Source organism: Erythrolamprus reginae, chromosome 13 (genome assembly GCF_031021105.1).
Source record: "Erythrolamprus reginae isolate rEryReg1 chromosome 13, rEryReg1.hap1, whole genome shotgun sequence".
NCBI classification, from domain to species: domain Eukaryota; kingdom Metazoa; phylum Chordata; class Lepidosauria; order Squamata; family Dipsadidae; genus Erythrolamprus; species Erythrolamprus reginae.
Window position 1 is genome coordinate 14,667,314 of NC_091962.1, and position 16,994 is coordinate 14,684,307.

At 42.8% G+C, this 16,994-nt stretch overlaps 2 protein-coding genes across 6 annotated transcripts in view; one reads left to right on the forward strand and one right to left on the reverse strand.

The window, feature by feature from the left end:
- Nucleotides 1-1,678: 1,678 nt before the first annotated feature.
- On the reverse strand, nt 1,679-7,868 carry RIIAD1 (regulatory subunit of type II PKA R-subunit domain containing 1). The gene is made up of 4 exons (XM_070766769.1): nt 7,750-7,868; nt 5,169-5,245; nt 3,657-3,703; nt 1,679-1,859 (listed from the first exon to the last, which is right to left on the reverse strand). Exons 1-4 carry the CDS (start codon nt 7,831-7,833, stop codon nt 1,786-1,788), a joined length of 282 nt encoding a protein of 93 aa, XP_070622870.1. The 5' UTR covers nt 7,834-7,868; the 3' UTR covers nt 1,679-1,785.
- A 1,463-nt stretch (nt 7,869-9,331) lies between these two features.
- The window catches only part of CELF3 (CUGBP Elav-like family member 3), a 56,349-nt gene continuing 48,686 nt past the window's right edge, over nt 9,332-16,994 (forward strand). For 3 of the 5 annotated variants that reach the window (XM_070766475.1, XM_070766474.1, XM_070766476.1), the window contains exon 1: nt 14,874-16,089. In XM_070766475.1, the coding sequence (XP_070622576.1) occupies nt 15,945-16,089 (145 nt within the window). In that variant the 5' untranslated portion in view covers nt 14,874-15,944. Of the gene's footprint in view, nt 9,422-14,873; nt 16,090-16,994 lie in introns of those variants that run through there. The other 2 variants (XM_070766478.1, XM_070766477.1) reach the window with 2 other exon arrangements.

The following is a 16,994-nucleotide window of genomic DNA, read 5'->3' on the forward strand; positions in this document are numbered from 1 at the left end:
TCCGTCCGGGATGCACCGGAGAAGCAAGACATGAATATTCACACCGACTTGCTGCAGAAGAACCATCCATTACGAGAGAGGTTGACGTCCCCACCTTATCAAGGTGACTGCTGAGATAATGTCGGCAGAGCTTGCCAGGCCTGGGGTGGGAGGACGGGGGGACAGACAGACTGCGGGATGGGAGCCCTGGGGGAGGGTGTCTTATTAGGGAGGGCCCCCCAAGAGTCTTCCGCGGAAGGAAGAAGTGAAAAGACGCCCCCTCGAGAAGGGGGTCAAGTTTCGGGGCGCCCATCTACTTATTTATTCATTCTTTTTTTTAATAAAAATAATCTTTATTAAATATATACAAATATACACTGCTCAAAAAATAAATAAATAAAGGGAACACTTTAAAAAAACGGAATATAACTCCAAGTCAATCAAACTTCTGTGAAATCAATCTGCCCGCTTAAGGAAGCGACACTGATTGACAGTCAATTTCTCGCGCAGTTGCGTGCAAATAGAATAGTTGTGCAAATGAAATATTCAAGGAGAATATTTTGTTCATTCCAATCTAGAATGTGTTCTTGGAGTGTTCCCTTTATTTTATTTTTTTTGAGCAGTATATTAAAATATCTATTTCGTGATGTCTTTATTAAAAAGACATCATGAAATAGACAATATAACATAATTTAATTCATTCGGCTTCTATGCTGCCCAGTCCCGTAGAACTGGGATTTTATTTATTATCGTTGCTTGACTTCTTTTTTTTTAATTATTGCATTGTTGTATTGTTTTTTACAACAATAAAAAACAATACAATAATGCAATAATTAAAAAACAGAAGTCTAATAACAATAATAAATAAAACTCTGTAACCCTAACAACCCATTAAAAAACCCCAAATCAATCTAACGTACTGTATTTTTCGGTGTATAAGATGCACCGTTTTCCTCCCTAAGATGCTGATAATTTGAGTGTATCTTATACTCTGAATGTAGCTTTTTTTCAGCCCTAACTAGCTGCTAATGATCGTCCCAGCTCTTATTTTGCAGTCTCTTTCATTGTTACTCTCTGCAAAGAATGTTTTTTCCAAGCCCTCAGTCTTTGCAGGGTTTTTTAATTGCTCTGCTTGCTCCGAATAAGTTTCTTCCCAGGTGCTAACGATGTTCTCAGCTCTTACCGGCTTGCAAGCTCTTTCATTGTTACTCTCTGCAAAGAATGTTTTCCAAACCCTGTCTTTATAGGGTTTTTTTCCCATTGCTTTACTTGCTCCAAATGTTTCTTTCCGGCCCCAACCAGATGCTAACAATGGTCCCAGCTCTTACCAGTTTGCAAGCTCTTTCATTGTTACTCTCTGCAAAGAATGTTTTTCCAAGCCCTAAGTCTTTGCAGGGTTTTTTCCATTGCTCTCCTTGCTCCGAATAAGTTTCTTCCCAGGTGCTAACGATGTTCTCAGCTCTTACTGGCTTGCAAGCTCTTTCATTGTTATTCTCTCCCAATAAAGTTTTTTTTAAGCCCTTAACCAGGGGATAAAATAATGTGCTGAAGCTGACCAGACTAAGGACGTTAACCACATGAATATCTGCTATTTTCCCCCCTATTTTCCTGCCCCAAAACTAAGGTGCCTGTATAGGATGCAGCCGTGCCTGGCGTTTTATCCCCCCACCGATTTGAGGGGGGGGGAAAACCCGAGCAATTTTCATGCATTTTGTAGGTTTTATTTAACCACCGATGAAAAGGAAAAGAGATTGCAAAAAATATATATATATAATCATAAATTCCGGGCGAAAGCAGAGGAGGCCCTTAAATGGCCTGGTTGAGTTTCTCCATCATGTGTTGCTGGATCTTCCCTGGCAGCTCGGGGTTGGTGAAATAGTCTGGAAGATGAAACAAGAGAGGGAGACGAGGTTAATTTAAACCAACCCTGCCGTGTAGGGCAGCCGCAAGGAATCGGCGATCCGGAGGAGCGACGCAGATCGAACTCGGGGCCCTTGCGGATGCAATGGCGTTATCATTAGGTGAGCTTTTTCCCTGCTGGAGGGTTTTTTTTTTTTTACAGTAAAAGATTGGACCTTCGGCCAGTGGGATTGATGGGTGGGCTAGATGACCTCTGAGGGAAACACTCTGCACATGGTCAGGGGAAAGTGTCACACTCTTTGCCCGACGCTATTCCTCCTCGGGGCTCTCTGTCCACCCATCTCGGAGGTTGGATGTTTCCTTTGCTGATTTAGAAACGTTATTGCACGGGAAATATTATTTCTCCCTTTGGGAGAAGGAAGGGAAAGAAAAGAAAGAAAACGGGAAAGAAGGAGGAGAAGGGGGGGAAAGGAAAACAAGGGAGGGAAGGAAAAAAGGAAAGGAGAAGGAAGGAATGAAAGAAAGAAAAAAGGAAAGGAAGAAAAAGGAAAGAAGGAAGAGAAAAAAGGAAGGAAGGAAAAGAGGAAAGAAGAAAGGAAGAGAAAGGAAAGAAAGAAAATGGGAAAGAAGGAGGAGAAGGGGGGGAAAGGAAAACAAGGGAGGGAAGGAAAAAAGGAAAGGAGAAGGAAGGAATGAAAGAAAGAAAAAAGGAAAGGAAGAAAAAGGAAAGGGGAAGGAAAGAAGGAAGAGAAAAAAGGAAGGAAGGAAAAGAGGAAAGAAGAAAGGAAGGAAGAGAAAGGAAAGAAAGAACGGGAAAGAAGGAAGAGAAGGGGGAAAGGAGAAAAACAAGGGAAGGAAGGAAAAAAGGAGAAGGAAGGAACGAAAGGAAGAAAAGAGGAAAGGGGAAGGAAAGAAGGAAGGAAGGAAAAGGAAAGAAGAAGCTAAGGAAGGAAGAGAAAGGAAAAGAGGAAAGGAGAAGGAAGGAATGAAAGAAAAAAGGAAAGAAACGAAGGAAGGAAAAGGAAAGAAACGAAGAAAGGAAGAAAAAAGGAAGAGAGGAAAAAGGGAAGAAAGGAAGGAAAAGAGGAAAGGGGAAGGAAGGAAGAAAAAGAGAAAGAAGGAAGGAAAAGAAAGGAGAAGTAAGGAAGGAATGAAAGAAAGAAAAAAGGAAAGGGAGGAAGGGAAAGAAGGAACAGAGAAAAAGGAAGGAAAAGGGGAAAGAGGAAGGAAGGAAGAAAAAGAAGAGAAAGGAAAAGAGGAAAGGAGAAGGAAGGAAGAAGAAAGAAAAAGGAGAAGGAAGGAAGTGAAAGAAAAAGAGGGAAGGAAGGAAGGAAAAAGGAAATTTAAAGAAAGGACAGTTTAAAGTCTAAACAAAGCCGCATCAACTTCCAAAATCTTGTTTCGATGCAGAATCTTCAGAAGTTAAATTTAAGCCACTATTGATTTTAGTCTTGAACGATCAGCAAGTTATTATTAATTAATCGCGAAGGAGTTAGGCCTCTCTTTTTTTTGGAAAGCTTATTGAGTTTGGGAGGGAAATCCCTGTGTTTGCTTGGGGAAATCCCTTCCGAACAGGGGCCCCAAATAATCCACATTAAAAGCGAGCATCCTTGAATCCCAAAGCGCTGGATTTTGGGGCATCCGATCCAGGGACGTCCACGCGGTGAAGCAAGAACATTGCAAGGGGATGCAAAGCCAAAAATAAAACCAGAATTTTCCAACGATGCCCATCTGATTGGGCTGGTGTGGGGGGGTTTTTTTTGCACGCGACAAACACTCCCAATTCCACTCGTTGGAATAAAACTTTTAATTCTCACCTGCCGCAAATTCTCGGATATTCTCCGGCCTTTTCATGAAGACGTCTCTGGAAGTCACCAAAGGGCAACGAGAAAGAGGTGGGAACGAGGCAGAAAAACAGGTTTTCAAAGACGTTCTTTTTTAATTTCATTTTTTAATATATTTTTTTTTAAAAAATTAATTTAATTTCCCCCTCTTGTTTCCCGCCCTGGCCGGTCCGCCTCCTCCCCTTGTCAAATTGGTAAATGAACCCCCCCCCCCCGTCTTCCCTTATCGAGAATCAATAAGGCAATTAGAGGCCCGGGAGAAACGTTTAATTTATATCTGCCCTCCTTCCGTCTCAGCAGAAAAAAAAGGGGAAAAAATATGGTCTGGGGGCTTTCAATGAGCAAAATTTTTAAAAAAACCTTGAAAAATCCTTAACGAGAGTCAGCCGCCGGAGGAAAGAATTTATAACAATTTAAAATTACCTTTTTTCCCCTCTGAAATCAATAAAGCAATTAGCAAAAGGTTCCAGAAACCAAGATTTTTTTTTTTTTTAAATTGCATTAAAGGAAATTTAACTGTTATATAAAAACACTAGTTAAGGCCAAACCTGGAATCCTGCAACCTATTTTGGCCAGGATGGATGGAAACTAATCCAGGGGAGAAGCAAAAAGGAGGAATTTCTTCACAGTGAGAACAATTAACCTGTGGAACAGCCTGCCACAAGAAGTTGTGAATGCTCCCAACACTGGAGGTTTTTATGAAGAGACTGGAAATGGGTATTGGGTCCGCTTGAGCAGGGGGCTGGACTAAATGACCTCTAAGGTCCCTTCCACCTCTATTCCAAATTGAACTGAGAAAGGAAAAGGAATAAAATAACCTCGGACTTTTTTCCCCACCGATCTGAAAGTCGGTTCAATTCTAAAATGGCGTCAAATTGGCCACTAACTGGGAATAAGACGCACATCGTTTATTACAGGTTGTCCTCAACGGCCGCAATTAAGCGCCAGATTTTCCGTCACTAACTGAGATATGAGGAAATAAACATAAATCATCTTTTTCCTGGGCTATGGAGAAAGGGTTGGGCTAGAAGACCTCCAAGGTCCCTTCTGATGTATTGTTATTCTGTCGACTTTCAAACGGTCACTAAACGGATCGCCTGTGTGATCAGTCGGGTGACAAAAAGCGAATTGCCTCGGGGGGGAAAATGCTTTTTAAATCTTTTCTCTTTGCTCGGTCCTGGAAACCAACCAGGGATGGGATCCACATACTTTCTGTAACAGTTCGCATTACGTCGGAAGTGGTAACGGTTCCCTACCGCTACGGTAAAGAACGGTAACGATCGGTAACGGTAACGAGCTAACCGAAGCTGCTTGCGAGAACACTGGTGGCAGCGGTAATAGTAGTAGTAGTAATAATAATAATAATAATAATAATATGCGCAGAAGCTTTTACACATGCGCAGTGGGTTCTTTGCCGGCTGCTTTCGAGGAGCGGCGCCCGGAGGACCGGTTCAGGGGGTGTTGGGCCCCCCCCCAGAAACCAACCTGAGAAATCCAGATAGCAGAACTTCGATTTCGGTGTGAGCTCGGAGATATTGTTCGTTGTTAATTTTGGTGTTGATCTAAGGGGAGGAAGACACACAAAAAAAGACTCCGTAATTTAGTAGTGTAGGGTTTCCTGCCTAATAGGGGGTTGGACTAGAAGACCTCCAAGGTCCCACCCAACTCTGTTGTTGTTAATGTATTTATTTATTAAATTTGTATGCGGCTTCTGTCCAAGGACCTCGGGGCGGCTCACAGCATATAATATATAATATACAACACAGAAGGCAAATCTAATTAAATTTAAAACTACAATCTAAGAATCCAATATTTAATAAACAATCATACCGATTCAGGGTTGTTGTTATTTTATTCACAAAAACAGTAATACACAGCAAACGAGATTGATATCCTGGATTCTGTATCACAATATCACACGTCGAACACTTTGCAAGCATCTAAGACTATTAAAATAATAATAATAATAATAATAATAATAATAATAATAATAATAATAATATTCGTATCACAATATCATAAGTCAAACACTTTGGAAGCATCTAAGACTATAATAATAATATTATTATTATTATTATTATTATTATTATTATTATTATTATTATTATAATACGAAATCTAGGATATCAATCTCGTTTGCTGTGTATTACTGTTTTTGTGAATAAAGTAACAACACTGAATTGGTATGATTGTTTATTAAATATTGGATTCTTAGATTGTAATTTTAAATTTTAAATTATATAATAATAATAATCATAATAATAATAATAATAATAATACCATCACAAAAACAGTAATACACATCAAACAAGATTAATATGCTGGATTTCGTATCACAACATTACACTTCCCAAGCGTCTAGGGCTGTGATTGTTGTTGTTGTTATTATCATCATCATCATCATCACCATCTCTCATGCCTGGCTTGGTTCCAGTGATTATTTTCCTAAAATTGCACATTTGGTGGCTCTTCCGTTTCCTACAAAACCAGCCTGCCCTGCAGGGTTGTGTGGAAGATAGAAATCCTAAGCAAATCATTATTCTGCAGCCTGGTGTCAGCACTAACTGGGCATGATTTCCCGACAAGAAATAAGTTTTTTGGCCTGATGTTTTTGTGTGTCGAGGTGTGGGTGTGAGTGTGGGTGACGAGAAAAAAAAACACTCCTTCATAATGGTCCCCAGTTGTTTCTCCAAAGCCCTGGAGCCTTAAATTCCCTGAAGTATTACATAGACAATAATAATGATTATTAATAATAATAACAATAATAGGAAGAGGAGGAGGAAGAAGAGGAGGAAGTTGAAGAAGAGGAGGAGGAAGGAGGGGGAAGAAGAAAAGAAGGAAGAGGAAGAAGAAAAGGAAAAGGAAGAAGAGGAAGACATGGGAGGAGGAGAGGAAGAAGAAGAGGAAGAAGAAAAGAGGAAGAGGGGAAAGAAGAGGAGGAGGAGGAGAGGAAGAAGAGGAAGAAGAAAAGAGGAAGAGGGGAAAGAAGAGGAAGAAGGAGGAGGAGAGGAAGAAGAAAAGAGAAAGAAGAAGAAAAGAGGAAGAGGGGAAAGAAGAGGAGGAGGAAGGAGGAGAGGAAGAAGAAGAGGAAGAAGAAAAGGAAGAAGAGGAGGAGGAAGACATGGGAGGAGGAGAGGAAGAAGAAGAGGAAGAAGAAAAGAGGAAGAGGGGAAAGAAGAGGAGGAGGAGAGGAAGAAGAAAAGAGGAAGAGGGGAAAGAAGAGGAAGAAGGAGGAGGAGAGGAAGAAGAAAAGAAGAGAAAGAAGAAGAAAAGAGGAAGAGGGGAAAGAAGGAAGGAGGAGGAGAGGAAGAAGAAAAGAAGAGGAAAAAGGAGGAAGAGGAAGAAGAAAAGGAGGAGGAAGAGGAAGAAAAGAAAATCAGGAAGAAGAAGAAGTAGACAACAACTGCGTGGACGTAACAGGAAAAAAGGATGGCATGGAAAAGGGAAGTGGGGAAAAAAACAGGATTAAAATCCCCACCCACAAAAAAGGAGTTAGAACTTCCTTCTCCCAAATCCGGACACCAAATCCTAATTTAAATCAGATTTCTTATACATTGTACAGTATTTCTGATTTCTTTTTGCTGTCAGCTGCCCTGAGTCTGCGAAGGACGGTATAGAAATCTTAATAATAATAATAATAATAATAATAATAATAATAATAATAATAATAATAATAATAATAAAACAATAGCAATAACAACAACAATAATAGCAATATAAAAATAAAAATAAAATAAATAATTAATAGTAATAAATAATGATGATAAATAATAATAATAATGATAAATAAGTAAATAAAAACCCTCTTAAAGAAGCCAACAAGCTTGTTTTGTTCTCTTTTACGGTGGGGAGGGAGTTTTAAGATTAAAAGTTTTTTGTGTGTGGGGGGGGAAACCTTGGAATTTCCTTCCAAAGAGAGAAAATTGGGCAACTCAGTCCTTGCAAGCCTGCAAAGACCCTTGTTTGGAAAGCAACCGGGGTGGGGGGGGTTGTCCTTAAAAAATGCAGGGAGGGAGGGGTCCCTTTGCCCCCCCACCCCAGGGCCTTCCTCTTCCACCCCCCCTACCTTGTAGGTCATGAGCTGAGTCCGTTGGGACTCGTTGAGGGCCCCCCCATCCAGGTGTTCCAATCCCGAGGTGACATCAGCCATTTCGCTGGTTGGCAGGAGGAGGAGCGGCTGTTGGTGCTGTTGCCATGGGGACAGTTGCTAGCGGTTGCGAGGCCTTGCCCGCAGAACCAGGCCTGTTTCCACCACTACCACCACCACCCCTCACTTGCTGTTTTGTTTGAATTTTTTTATTTTTTAAAGTTCTTTTGATTGAATTTTTACAAACTAAAAAATATACACAATATCGCAATATCTTTTTTTTTTTACAGATATTTTGTTACACATTTCCATTTTTATATACAATATAAAAATAAATAAAGGGAACACTCAAATAACACATCCTAGATCTGAATGAGTGAAACATTCAGTGAGAATATTTCATTCATTCAGATTTAGAATGTGTTATTCTCATTTGCACAACTATTCCATTTGCACAAGAGCAGGTGAAATCGACTGTCAATCAGGGTTGCTTCCTAAGGGGACAGTTTGATTTCACATAAATTTGATTTACTTGGAGTTATATTCTGTTGTTTACGTGTTCCCTTTATTTATTTATTTTGAGCAGTATATATTGTGTGCAAAAATGGAAATGTAACGAAAGCAGTGTATTTGCATTTATATATCTATGAGATTTTTATTAATATTGATTGTTTCTTCATTGCTTATTTGACCCCTATGACCATCATTAAGTGTTGGACCTCATGATTCTTGACAAATGTATTTTTTTTTCTTTTGTGTACACTGAATGCATCTGCACCAAAGACAAATTCCTTGTGTGTCCAATCACACTTGGCCAATAAAGAATTCTAATCTATTCTATTCTATTCTATCCGTTTATTTATTATTATTTATTTATTCATTGGACTTCCATGCCGCCCCTCTCCAAGGAACTCGGGGCAGCTCACAACGTATCATAAAACAATATTTATTTATTTATTTATTTATTTATTTAGTTAGTTAGTTAGTTAGTTAGTTAGTTAGTTAGTTAGTTATTGGATTTGTATGCCGCCCCTCTCCGGAGACTCAGGGTGGCTAACAGCAACAATAAAACAGTATACAATAGTAATTTGTTATTAGAAATGATTAAAAATCCATTAATATAAAAACCAATCATACATACAGACATACCATGCATAGAATTGTAAAGGCCTAGGGGGAAAGAGGATCTCAATTCCCCCATGCCTGGTGGCAGAGGTGGGTTTTAAGTTGTTTACGAAAGGCAAGGAGGGTGGGGGCAGTTCTAATCTCTGGGGGGAGTTGGTTCCAGAGGGCCGGGGCCGCCACAGAGAAGGCTCTTCCCCTGGGTTCCGCCAGGCGACATTGCTTAGTTGACAATATACAATGAAATATCTGAAATCCAATTCGTATAAATAACTGATCTAAAAACTTTGAAACATTAAAAATCCTCCACTCAGATTCACGCAACAAACATACCACATACTGTACTTAACTTTGGGTTTACCTTTTTCATTACTATTTATTGCATTTTATAGGTTTGTTTGTTATTTATTAATTATGATTTCTATGTTTATCAGGGAAATGACCATGGAATTCAAGGGAGACAAGTGATTCAGAATGCTGTTGTGATACTTGGAATATATGGTACCAGTGGATGGAGAAGAGAAATCAGGTATGGTGATGTCATGTGTAACGGCACACAAAAATGGATAAACATAGGATTTTAAAAAAATTTCCTCATCCCCCCCCCCCCAAACACATACTTTCTCCTTTCCTGCCTTCGATTTACAACACTGCAAGGAAAAGCCAACTCCAAAAGTTTCTTTGTTTCCTTTTTATTCCTGTGCTTTTCTGTTCTTTTCTCTCCTCTTTCCTTCCCTCCCTCTCTTCCTTCCTGTTTTTTTCCTTCAATCTTTTTTCGTTTAATTTCTTTCCCTTTTGCTTTTTTTCTCTTTTCCTTCTTTCCTCTGCTTATTTCCCTCCCTCCCTCCTTCCTTCCTTCCTTCCTCATTCTTTCCCTTCCTCCCTCCTCTCTCACTGTTCTTTTCCTACTTTCCTCTTCTTTCCTTTTTATTTCATGCCTACACTTTCCTTTCTGTTCTTTCCTCCTTCCTTCTATTTCCCTTTCTCTCCTCCCTCTCTCCCTCCCTCCCTTCCTTCCTCATTCTCTCCCTCCCTCCCTCCTCTCTCACTGTTCTTCTTTTCCTACTTTCCTCTTCTTTCCTTTTTATTTCATGCCTACACTTTCCTTTCTGTTCTTTCCTCCTTCCTTCTATTTCCCTTTCTCTCCTCCCTCCCTCCCTCCCTCCCTTCCTTCCTCATTCTTTCCCTCCCTCCCTCCTCTCTCACTGTTCTTCTTTTCCTACTTTCCTCTTCTTTCCTTTTTATTTCATGCCTACACTTTCCTTTCTGTTCTTTCCTCCTTCCTTCTATTTCCCTTTCTCTCCTCCCTCCCTCCCTTCCTTCCTTCCTTTATTTTTGCAACCATCCAGGCAGAGTCGTGCCTTAGGAAAAATTAATACCCTGATTCCACGAAACAAAGGGAGGACGGAGAACCAGATCCAGGGTGTGCCTCTGCTTGTCTCGGTGTGCACATTTTCCTCACCTCTGTTTGTGTGTGTGTTTGTGTGTGTGTTTTTGCACAAAGGCGGGAAGGGGACGGTGTCCCCCCTTGCCATCTCCTCCAGGGATGAGGTCATTGTGGAAACGGAGCAGCTTCTTAAATCAACCCTGCCATCTCTCATATCCACAAACAGGGCACGCATGCTCGACAGATGTCAATATATATTACAGTCGGGCCAGCCGCCCGGGGAAGGAGAGGCACGGAGGGGGGTGGGGTGGGGGGCAACTGGTTGGAACAGGAATCTTTTCACCCCTCGGGAGGTTTTAGCCAACGCTTGGGACAGGCCAGAGTCCCCATCCGAGGGCAGGATCTGGGCAGGCCTTGCCAGGGAGATTGACAGGACTACAGCTCCCAGCATCCTTTGCCATTGGCCCTGCTGGCCAGGTGTCATGGGATCCTGAGTCCAGTGAGCTCCGGAAGAAAGAGCCCCAATTTCTCAGCTCTGCCTGTGTGGAAGGGGGCCAAAGCCCCCTCCGCTGGGTTTATGGAAGATGCCATCCTGGGAACAGCAGAGGCCTATAACCACTTAGCTATATTCCCCTGGGCCCTCTCCGCTTTACGTATGGTTTGTATGAGATGTATGGTTGTTTTTTATATTAAGGGTTTTTTAAATTGTCTTTTTTAACTATTGGATTTGTATTGTTTTGTTGTTGTAATCCGCTCCGAGCCTCTGGAGAGGGGTAGCACGCAAATCTAATAAATAATAAAATAATAATAATAATAATAATAATAATAATAATATACTGCTGAGTTGCATGGAATGTAGAGGCAAAAGGCTGTCCATCTGGATGAGGGATGGATGGATGGTTGGTAGGTAGGCTGGTAGATAGGTAGATAGATAGGTAGATAGATAGATAGATAGATAGATAGATAGATAGATAGATAGATATTTGACTTCTATGCCTCCCAATCCTGTAAGACTCAGGTAGATAAGTAAGTAGGTACAAAGATAGATAGGTAGATAGATAGATGGACGGACGGATGGACGGACGGACGGGCAGACAGACAGACAGACAGACGATAGACGGGTGATAGATAAAGATTAGAGGACAGAAAGATTAGAGTGATAGAGGGAATGGATAGAGAGATGATGGGTGGGTAGATAGATAGATAGATAGATAGATAGATAGATAGATAGATAGATAGGCAAATGAGAGAGATGGGCAGAGATAATTGGCTAGCCAGCTAGAGAAATGAGAGGATGCAGTGGATAAATATAGACAGTCAGGGTTGAGATGTCTCTTCCTCTCTCGCGAAGTTGGAGGTCCGATCTTGAGGGGAGGGGAAGAGAAGAAAGAGGTTGGGTTTGTGGACCTAGAATGGCAAATGGCAAAGACCTAGAAAGACCTCTGTGCATGCTCAGAGACGCCCCCCCCCTCCCCCATCTTTGCCACGCTGGTTGGAAGCCCTCGGGGTTCAAGGGGGAGGCCTGGAGGAGAACCAGGACACGGGTCGACCCCCTCTTTGGGCCTTCTTTCAGGCCAGAGCTGTCAAGCGGCTGGGCCACCCCTTCCCCTCCTCCTCCTCCTCCTCCCTGCTTTCTTCTAATTGTGATCTGGCCAGCTGCGTTTCAGCACCGTGGACAGCTCCGAACAATGGGCCCGCCTGGCACTTAGGGACTCTCTGCAAATTCCCAACCTGGAGAAAGAAGGAAAGAAGGAAGGGGGAGGGGAGGAGGAGGAGGAAAGAAGGGGGCAAAGGCGGGGTAAACTCCCCCCCTTCTTTATTTCAAGCCCCCTCCATCTCCAGATCCCTCCCCTCCCTGCCCTTTAGGGGAGGGAGGGGTCAACCCCAAGGCTGTTGAGTTGAACTCAACTTCTCGCTCAACGTTTCCTGCTATAAATTCTGAATAAATTAAATTTCTGGGTCAGAACAATATTCTTTTCTGTCTGGCATCACTGTCCCAGGCCAAATTTTGACCGCTTTTTGGCTCAAGGAACCGCGTTTAAGAAGTTACAGGATTGGGAGGGGGGGCTGGTATTTATTTCAAGCCGCCTTGCGTTTTGTGGCAATGCAGTCTGTTGTTGTTGTTGTTGTCGTTGTTGGGTTTTAACCATCCTAGAAAAAACGCAACTTGGAACAGGGCTGAGGAAGAGACGGAGAAACGGGGAGTGATGGGTTTAGGGTGTGTGTACCTCTTTTGGGTAGGGGTGTCCAAAATACCGTACCCCCAAACCTGGACCCCCAACATTTCCTCCTCTGAAATTGATAGTTGGAGAGCCAGGAAAATTAAAATAAAATCCATTTTATTAGACACGTAGAAACATAGAAGATTGGCGGCAGAAAAACACCACCTGGTCCATCTAGTCTGCTCTTATATAAAGAAATCAATAAATCAATTTATCAATCGATACATTTAATTTTATTAAATTACATTTTTTTTAAAAAAAAGATTTAGGGGGGAGGAAAAGATGTTTATTTGGGTTGCCTTTCTCATCCAAACGAGAATCAAAGGTGGGAATTAGTAGCTTGGAAATTTGCTGGGATTTATGGATTTTGATATCGCACCCACAAACAAATTTTGGCTTTTTAAAATATATTCTGGGGAAGAATAGTGAAATTTCCCTGCCCCTTCACCTGGCGAAATGGAGAACAATAACAATAATAATAATACAAAACCCAGCATAGTGATCTCGTTTGCTGTGTTGTATTGTTGAAATAATAATAATGATGATAATAATAATAATAATAATAATAATAATAATAATAATAATGGGTAAATCCAGGGAGATTTGTTGACAGCCCTGTGCCACCTAAAATGGTGCAATGGAGTATTAAAGCTGTTTCTCCAAAGCACCTTCATAGTTTTCTGGATATATATATATATGTATATATATGTTTGCTGCAACAGAGTTTTCTAAGCCCGTTTGAATGGGTTCCTTCCCATTCCATCGATGGTCTCGTATTATTACGATGATTTTTAAATTCCTTCCTATCTTAGATGTGCATTGCTGTCTAAAGCTGAAAAAAAAAACAATATTTTTTGACTGGTATCACTGTTTAAAAAAATACCTTCTTCAGTTCCGATTCTGGGCTGTCTGAAGCCACAACCTGTATTTAATTCTTGCCAACCGATATGCAATTTCCAAGCCGGGATCTGTAGCTTTTTAAAAAATGCAGGTAAATCACGCTGAACAATACCTGTATTCTCCACATTGCCCTGCCCTGTGTTGGAAGCCATGTAAAACCTTATTTTGTTTACCTGTTCACTTGGTTAAATTTGATTTTCTGCCCAACCGATCATCGGGCAAACTCGGGGCAGCTCACAATGTTAAAAAATATGATATAAAATATTATATTGCATTTGTATATCACATACAATATTACAGCCTGTTTAATATCCGTTCAAAGCACTGAAAAACACGTACGACAAATTTTCGCACAGCTATTACAGCATCCTGTTAGTCACATGATCAAAATTCAGACGTATATTTTATGATGGGTCTCGCAATCCCCTTTTGCAACCGTCATAAATATGAATCATTAGCTAAGCGTCTGAATTTTGATCATGTGACTACAGGTCATAAATATGAATCACTTGCCAAATGTCCAAATTTTGATCATGTGACTACAGGTCATAAGTGTGAATCACTGGCCAAATTCCAAATTTTGATGATGTGACTACAGGTCATAAGTATGAATTCACTGGTCAAATATCTGAATTTTGACCGACTACAGGTCATAAGTGTGAATCATTGGCTGAGTATTTGAATTTTGATCATGTGACCACAGGTCATAAGTGTGAATCCCTGGCCAAATATCTGAATTTTGATCAACTACAGCTCATAAATGTGAATCGCTGGCCGAGCATCTGAATTTTGATCATGTGACTACAGGTCATAAGTGTGAATCACTGGCCAAATGTCCGAATTTTGATCATGTGACTACAGGTCATAAATATGAATCACTGGCCAAGCATCTGAATTTTGATGATGTGACCACAGGTCATAAGTGTGAATCCCTGGCCAAATGTCTGAATTTTGATCGACTATAGGTCATAAATATGAATCGCTGGCCGAGCATCTGAATTTTGACCATGTGACTACAGGTCATAAGTGTGAATCACTGGCCAAACATCTGAATTTTGATGATGTGACCACAGGTCATAAGTGTGAATCCCTGGCCAAATATCTGAATTTTGATCAACTACAGGTCATAAATGTGAATCCCTGGCCAAATGTCCGAATTTTGATCGATTACAGGTCATAAATGTGAATCCCTGGCTGGGAGTCCAAATTTCGACCCCATCATCCTGCGGGCCCTTCAAGTTGCACCCAAGCCCCCCCCTTTCTTCCCCCCGGTGCCGTCGTAACTCGGAACGGTCACTAACCGAGGATTAGCTGCCATCCTCTTCCCCCCCCCTGTCTCTTGGAGGCGGAAAAAACAGCCCTCCCCCCCATCTGTCTGCCTTGTGCGTTTTCCTCCCGGGTTGGCCCTTTGCAGCCGGTCCCTAAACTCCTCCGCCATGGTGGTTCTCTCAGTCGAGGGAAGAGGGCCGGCCGGGGCGAAGGCGGCTCTCGTTTGGCTGGAAGGAAGGAAAGAAGGAAGGGGGGAAAAGGGCTGGAAGAGGAGAGGACCTGCCTACCCCCACAGACTCCGCTTCCCAAGGGTCGGGGGGCCGGAGAAAAACCCCAATCCCAAGAAGAAAGAAAGAAAGAAGAAAAGAGAAAAGAAAAGGAAAGAAAGAAGGAAAGAGAGAAAGAAAGAAAGAAAGAAAGAAAAGGAGACAAAAGGGAAGTGAGGATTAAAAAACCTCCAGCAAACCAAAGTTGACCCATTCAAACTTCATTAAGGACCCTAATTTTTTTTATCTTCCTCTTCCTCCCGGCTTGGCCATGGCAGCCCTACCACCCCCCCCCCAAGCCCAGGATGATGGGTCAGGGTGAGAACTCGTGAGGGGGGGGGGGCAGCTTGGCTTTGCAACTCCGGGTTTTCAAGCGGTGGCAGGCGGACCACAGAACCAGCCGAAGAGAGAAAAACGATCACATTCCCTTGTGGTTTTTTTTTTAATTTTGATTTTTAAAAACACTTAATTTTTTAAATTTTTTATTTCGATTTTTTTAAATTTAAATTTTATTTTTGGGGGGAAACCGATTTTTTTTTCCCCCGACGAAGAAAGGCAAGGAAGGAGAGAACAATAAAAAAAATTGGACATGTCATTCAATTAAATCCAGACCGGAGGGCTATTTCCCCCCCCCCCAAGCCCCCCCCCCAACTCCTGTCCCCCCCCCCCTCACTCTCCGGCTACCCACCCACCAAACTCCCCTTTTTATCTTTTGTCTCCTGCTGCCAAGTGGGGCTCTTTTTCCTCCTTTTTTTTTTCTTTTTGGGGCATCCTTCCCCCCCCCCCCCGATTATTCCGATTTTTTTCCTGCGCTTTTCCTGATAATTCCTATTTTGGGGAGGGGGGCAGTTTTCCTGGCTCTTCCGATTTTTTTTGGCACTTTTCTTGATTATTCCGATTTTTTAAAAAAAAAAAATTCTGTGTGCGTCTGGGAGGGGTGGGGTTCGTTTCTCGAATTTTGAGGCTCTGCCCCGGGAAAGGGGGGGCTTTCTGGGCCTCCCTGGACCAATGAAGGAGCCGGACGCTATCAAACTTTTCATCGGGCAAATCCCTCGCAACCTGGACGAGAAAGACCTCCGGCCCATCTTCGAACAGTTCGGGAAAATCTACGAGTTGACCGTCATCAAAGATAAATACACCGGCATGCACAAAGGTAAAAGGAGACCGTGGGGTGGGGTGGGGGGGGCTGGCAGGGGGGCAGGGGGCACCGACACCTAACACCCCAACCCCTCAAGTCCAGAGACCTTCCAAAGAAGGGGTGTCGCCCCCCCCCCATAGGTCTCCCTCTCCAGGTGCGGAGGCGTGGGGCGGTGGATGTTGGGTCGCGCTCGACGGGTAGGGGATGGAGGGTGGGGTGGGGGGACACAGCAGATGGCAGGAGACGGAGCTGGGAGATTTGCATGAATTGGAAAGCAGGGGGGGTGGGGAGGCGGCAAGACCCCTTCCTTCCTTCTCCTTCCTTCCTTCCTTCCCTCTCCCTCCTAATCCTCCTTCCTTCCTTCTCTATTCTTTCTTCCCTCTTTCCTTTCTATCCTCGCTCCCTCTTCTCCTTCCTTCCTTCCCTTCTCTATTCTTTCTTTCCCTCCATATCCTCCTTCCTTCCTTCTCTCCCTTCTCTAGTCTTTCCTTCCTTCTCCCTCCCTATCCTCCTTCCGTCCTCCCTCCCCCTTCCTTCCTTCTTCCTTCCTATCCTTCTCTATTCCTTCCTTCCTTCTCCCTCCCTTTCCTTCTCTATTCTTTCCTTCTCTCTCTATCCTCCTTCCTTCTTTCTTTCTTTCCTTTCTTCTTCCTTCCTTCCTCCTTTCCTCCTCTTTCCCTTCCTTCACAGGGGATGGCAGAGGAGGCTTTTATCAGGCCCTGGGGGTTTTTGCGGAAGAGTTGACAAGGAGCAAACGCCAAGGGTGATGGGGGGTGGGGGGGGGGCGCCTTGCCATCATGGCTGGGGAGGAGGGGGGGCTGCCTGGGTTAAGCAGGCTGGTGGGACACCTCCCCCCCCCGCCATGAGGGGCTTCCATGGAGCGCTGGGGAGGGGGGGCACTTTGGTGCCAGGCGTGCGCT

Excerpts from the sequence above, each read along its gene's own strand:
- RIIAD1 (XM_070766769.1), bottom strand. The coding sequence starts at position 7,833 with ATGGCTGATGTCACCTCGGGATTGGAACACCTGGATGGGGGGGCCCTC. Across the intron at positions 5,246-7,749 it reads CTCAGCTCATGACCTACAAG|ATCAACACCAAAATTAACAA; the intron begins GTAGGGGGGGTG and ends TCCTCCCCTTAG. Across the intron at positions 1,860-3,656 it reads TATCCGAGAATTTGCGGCAG|ACTATTTCACCAACCCCGAG; the intron begins GTGAGAATTAAA and ends TTCATCTTCCAG.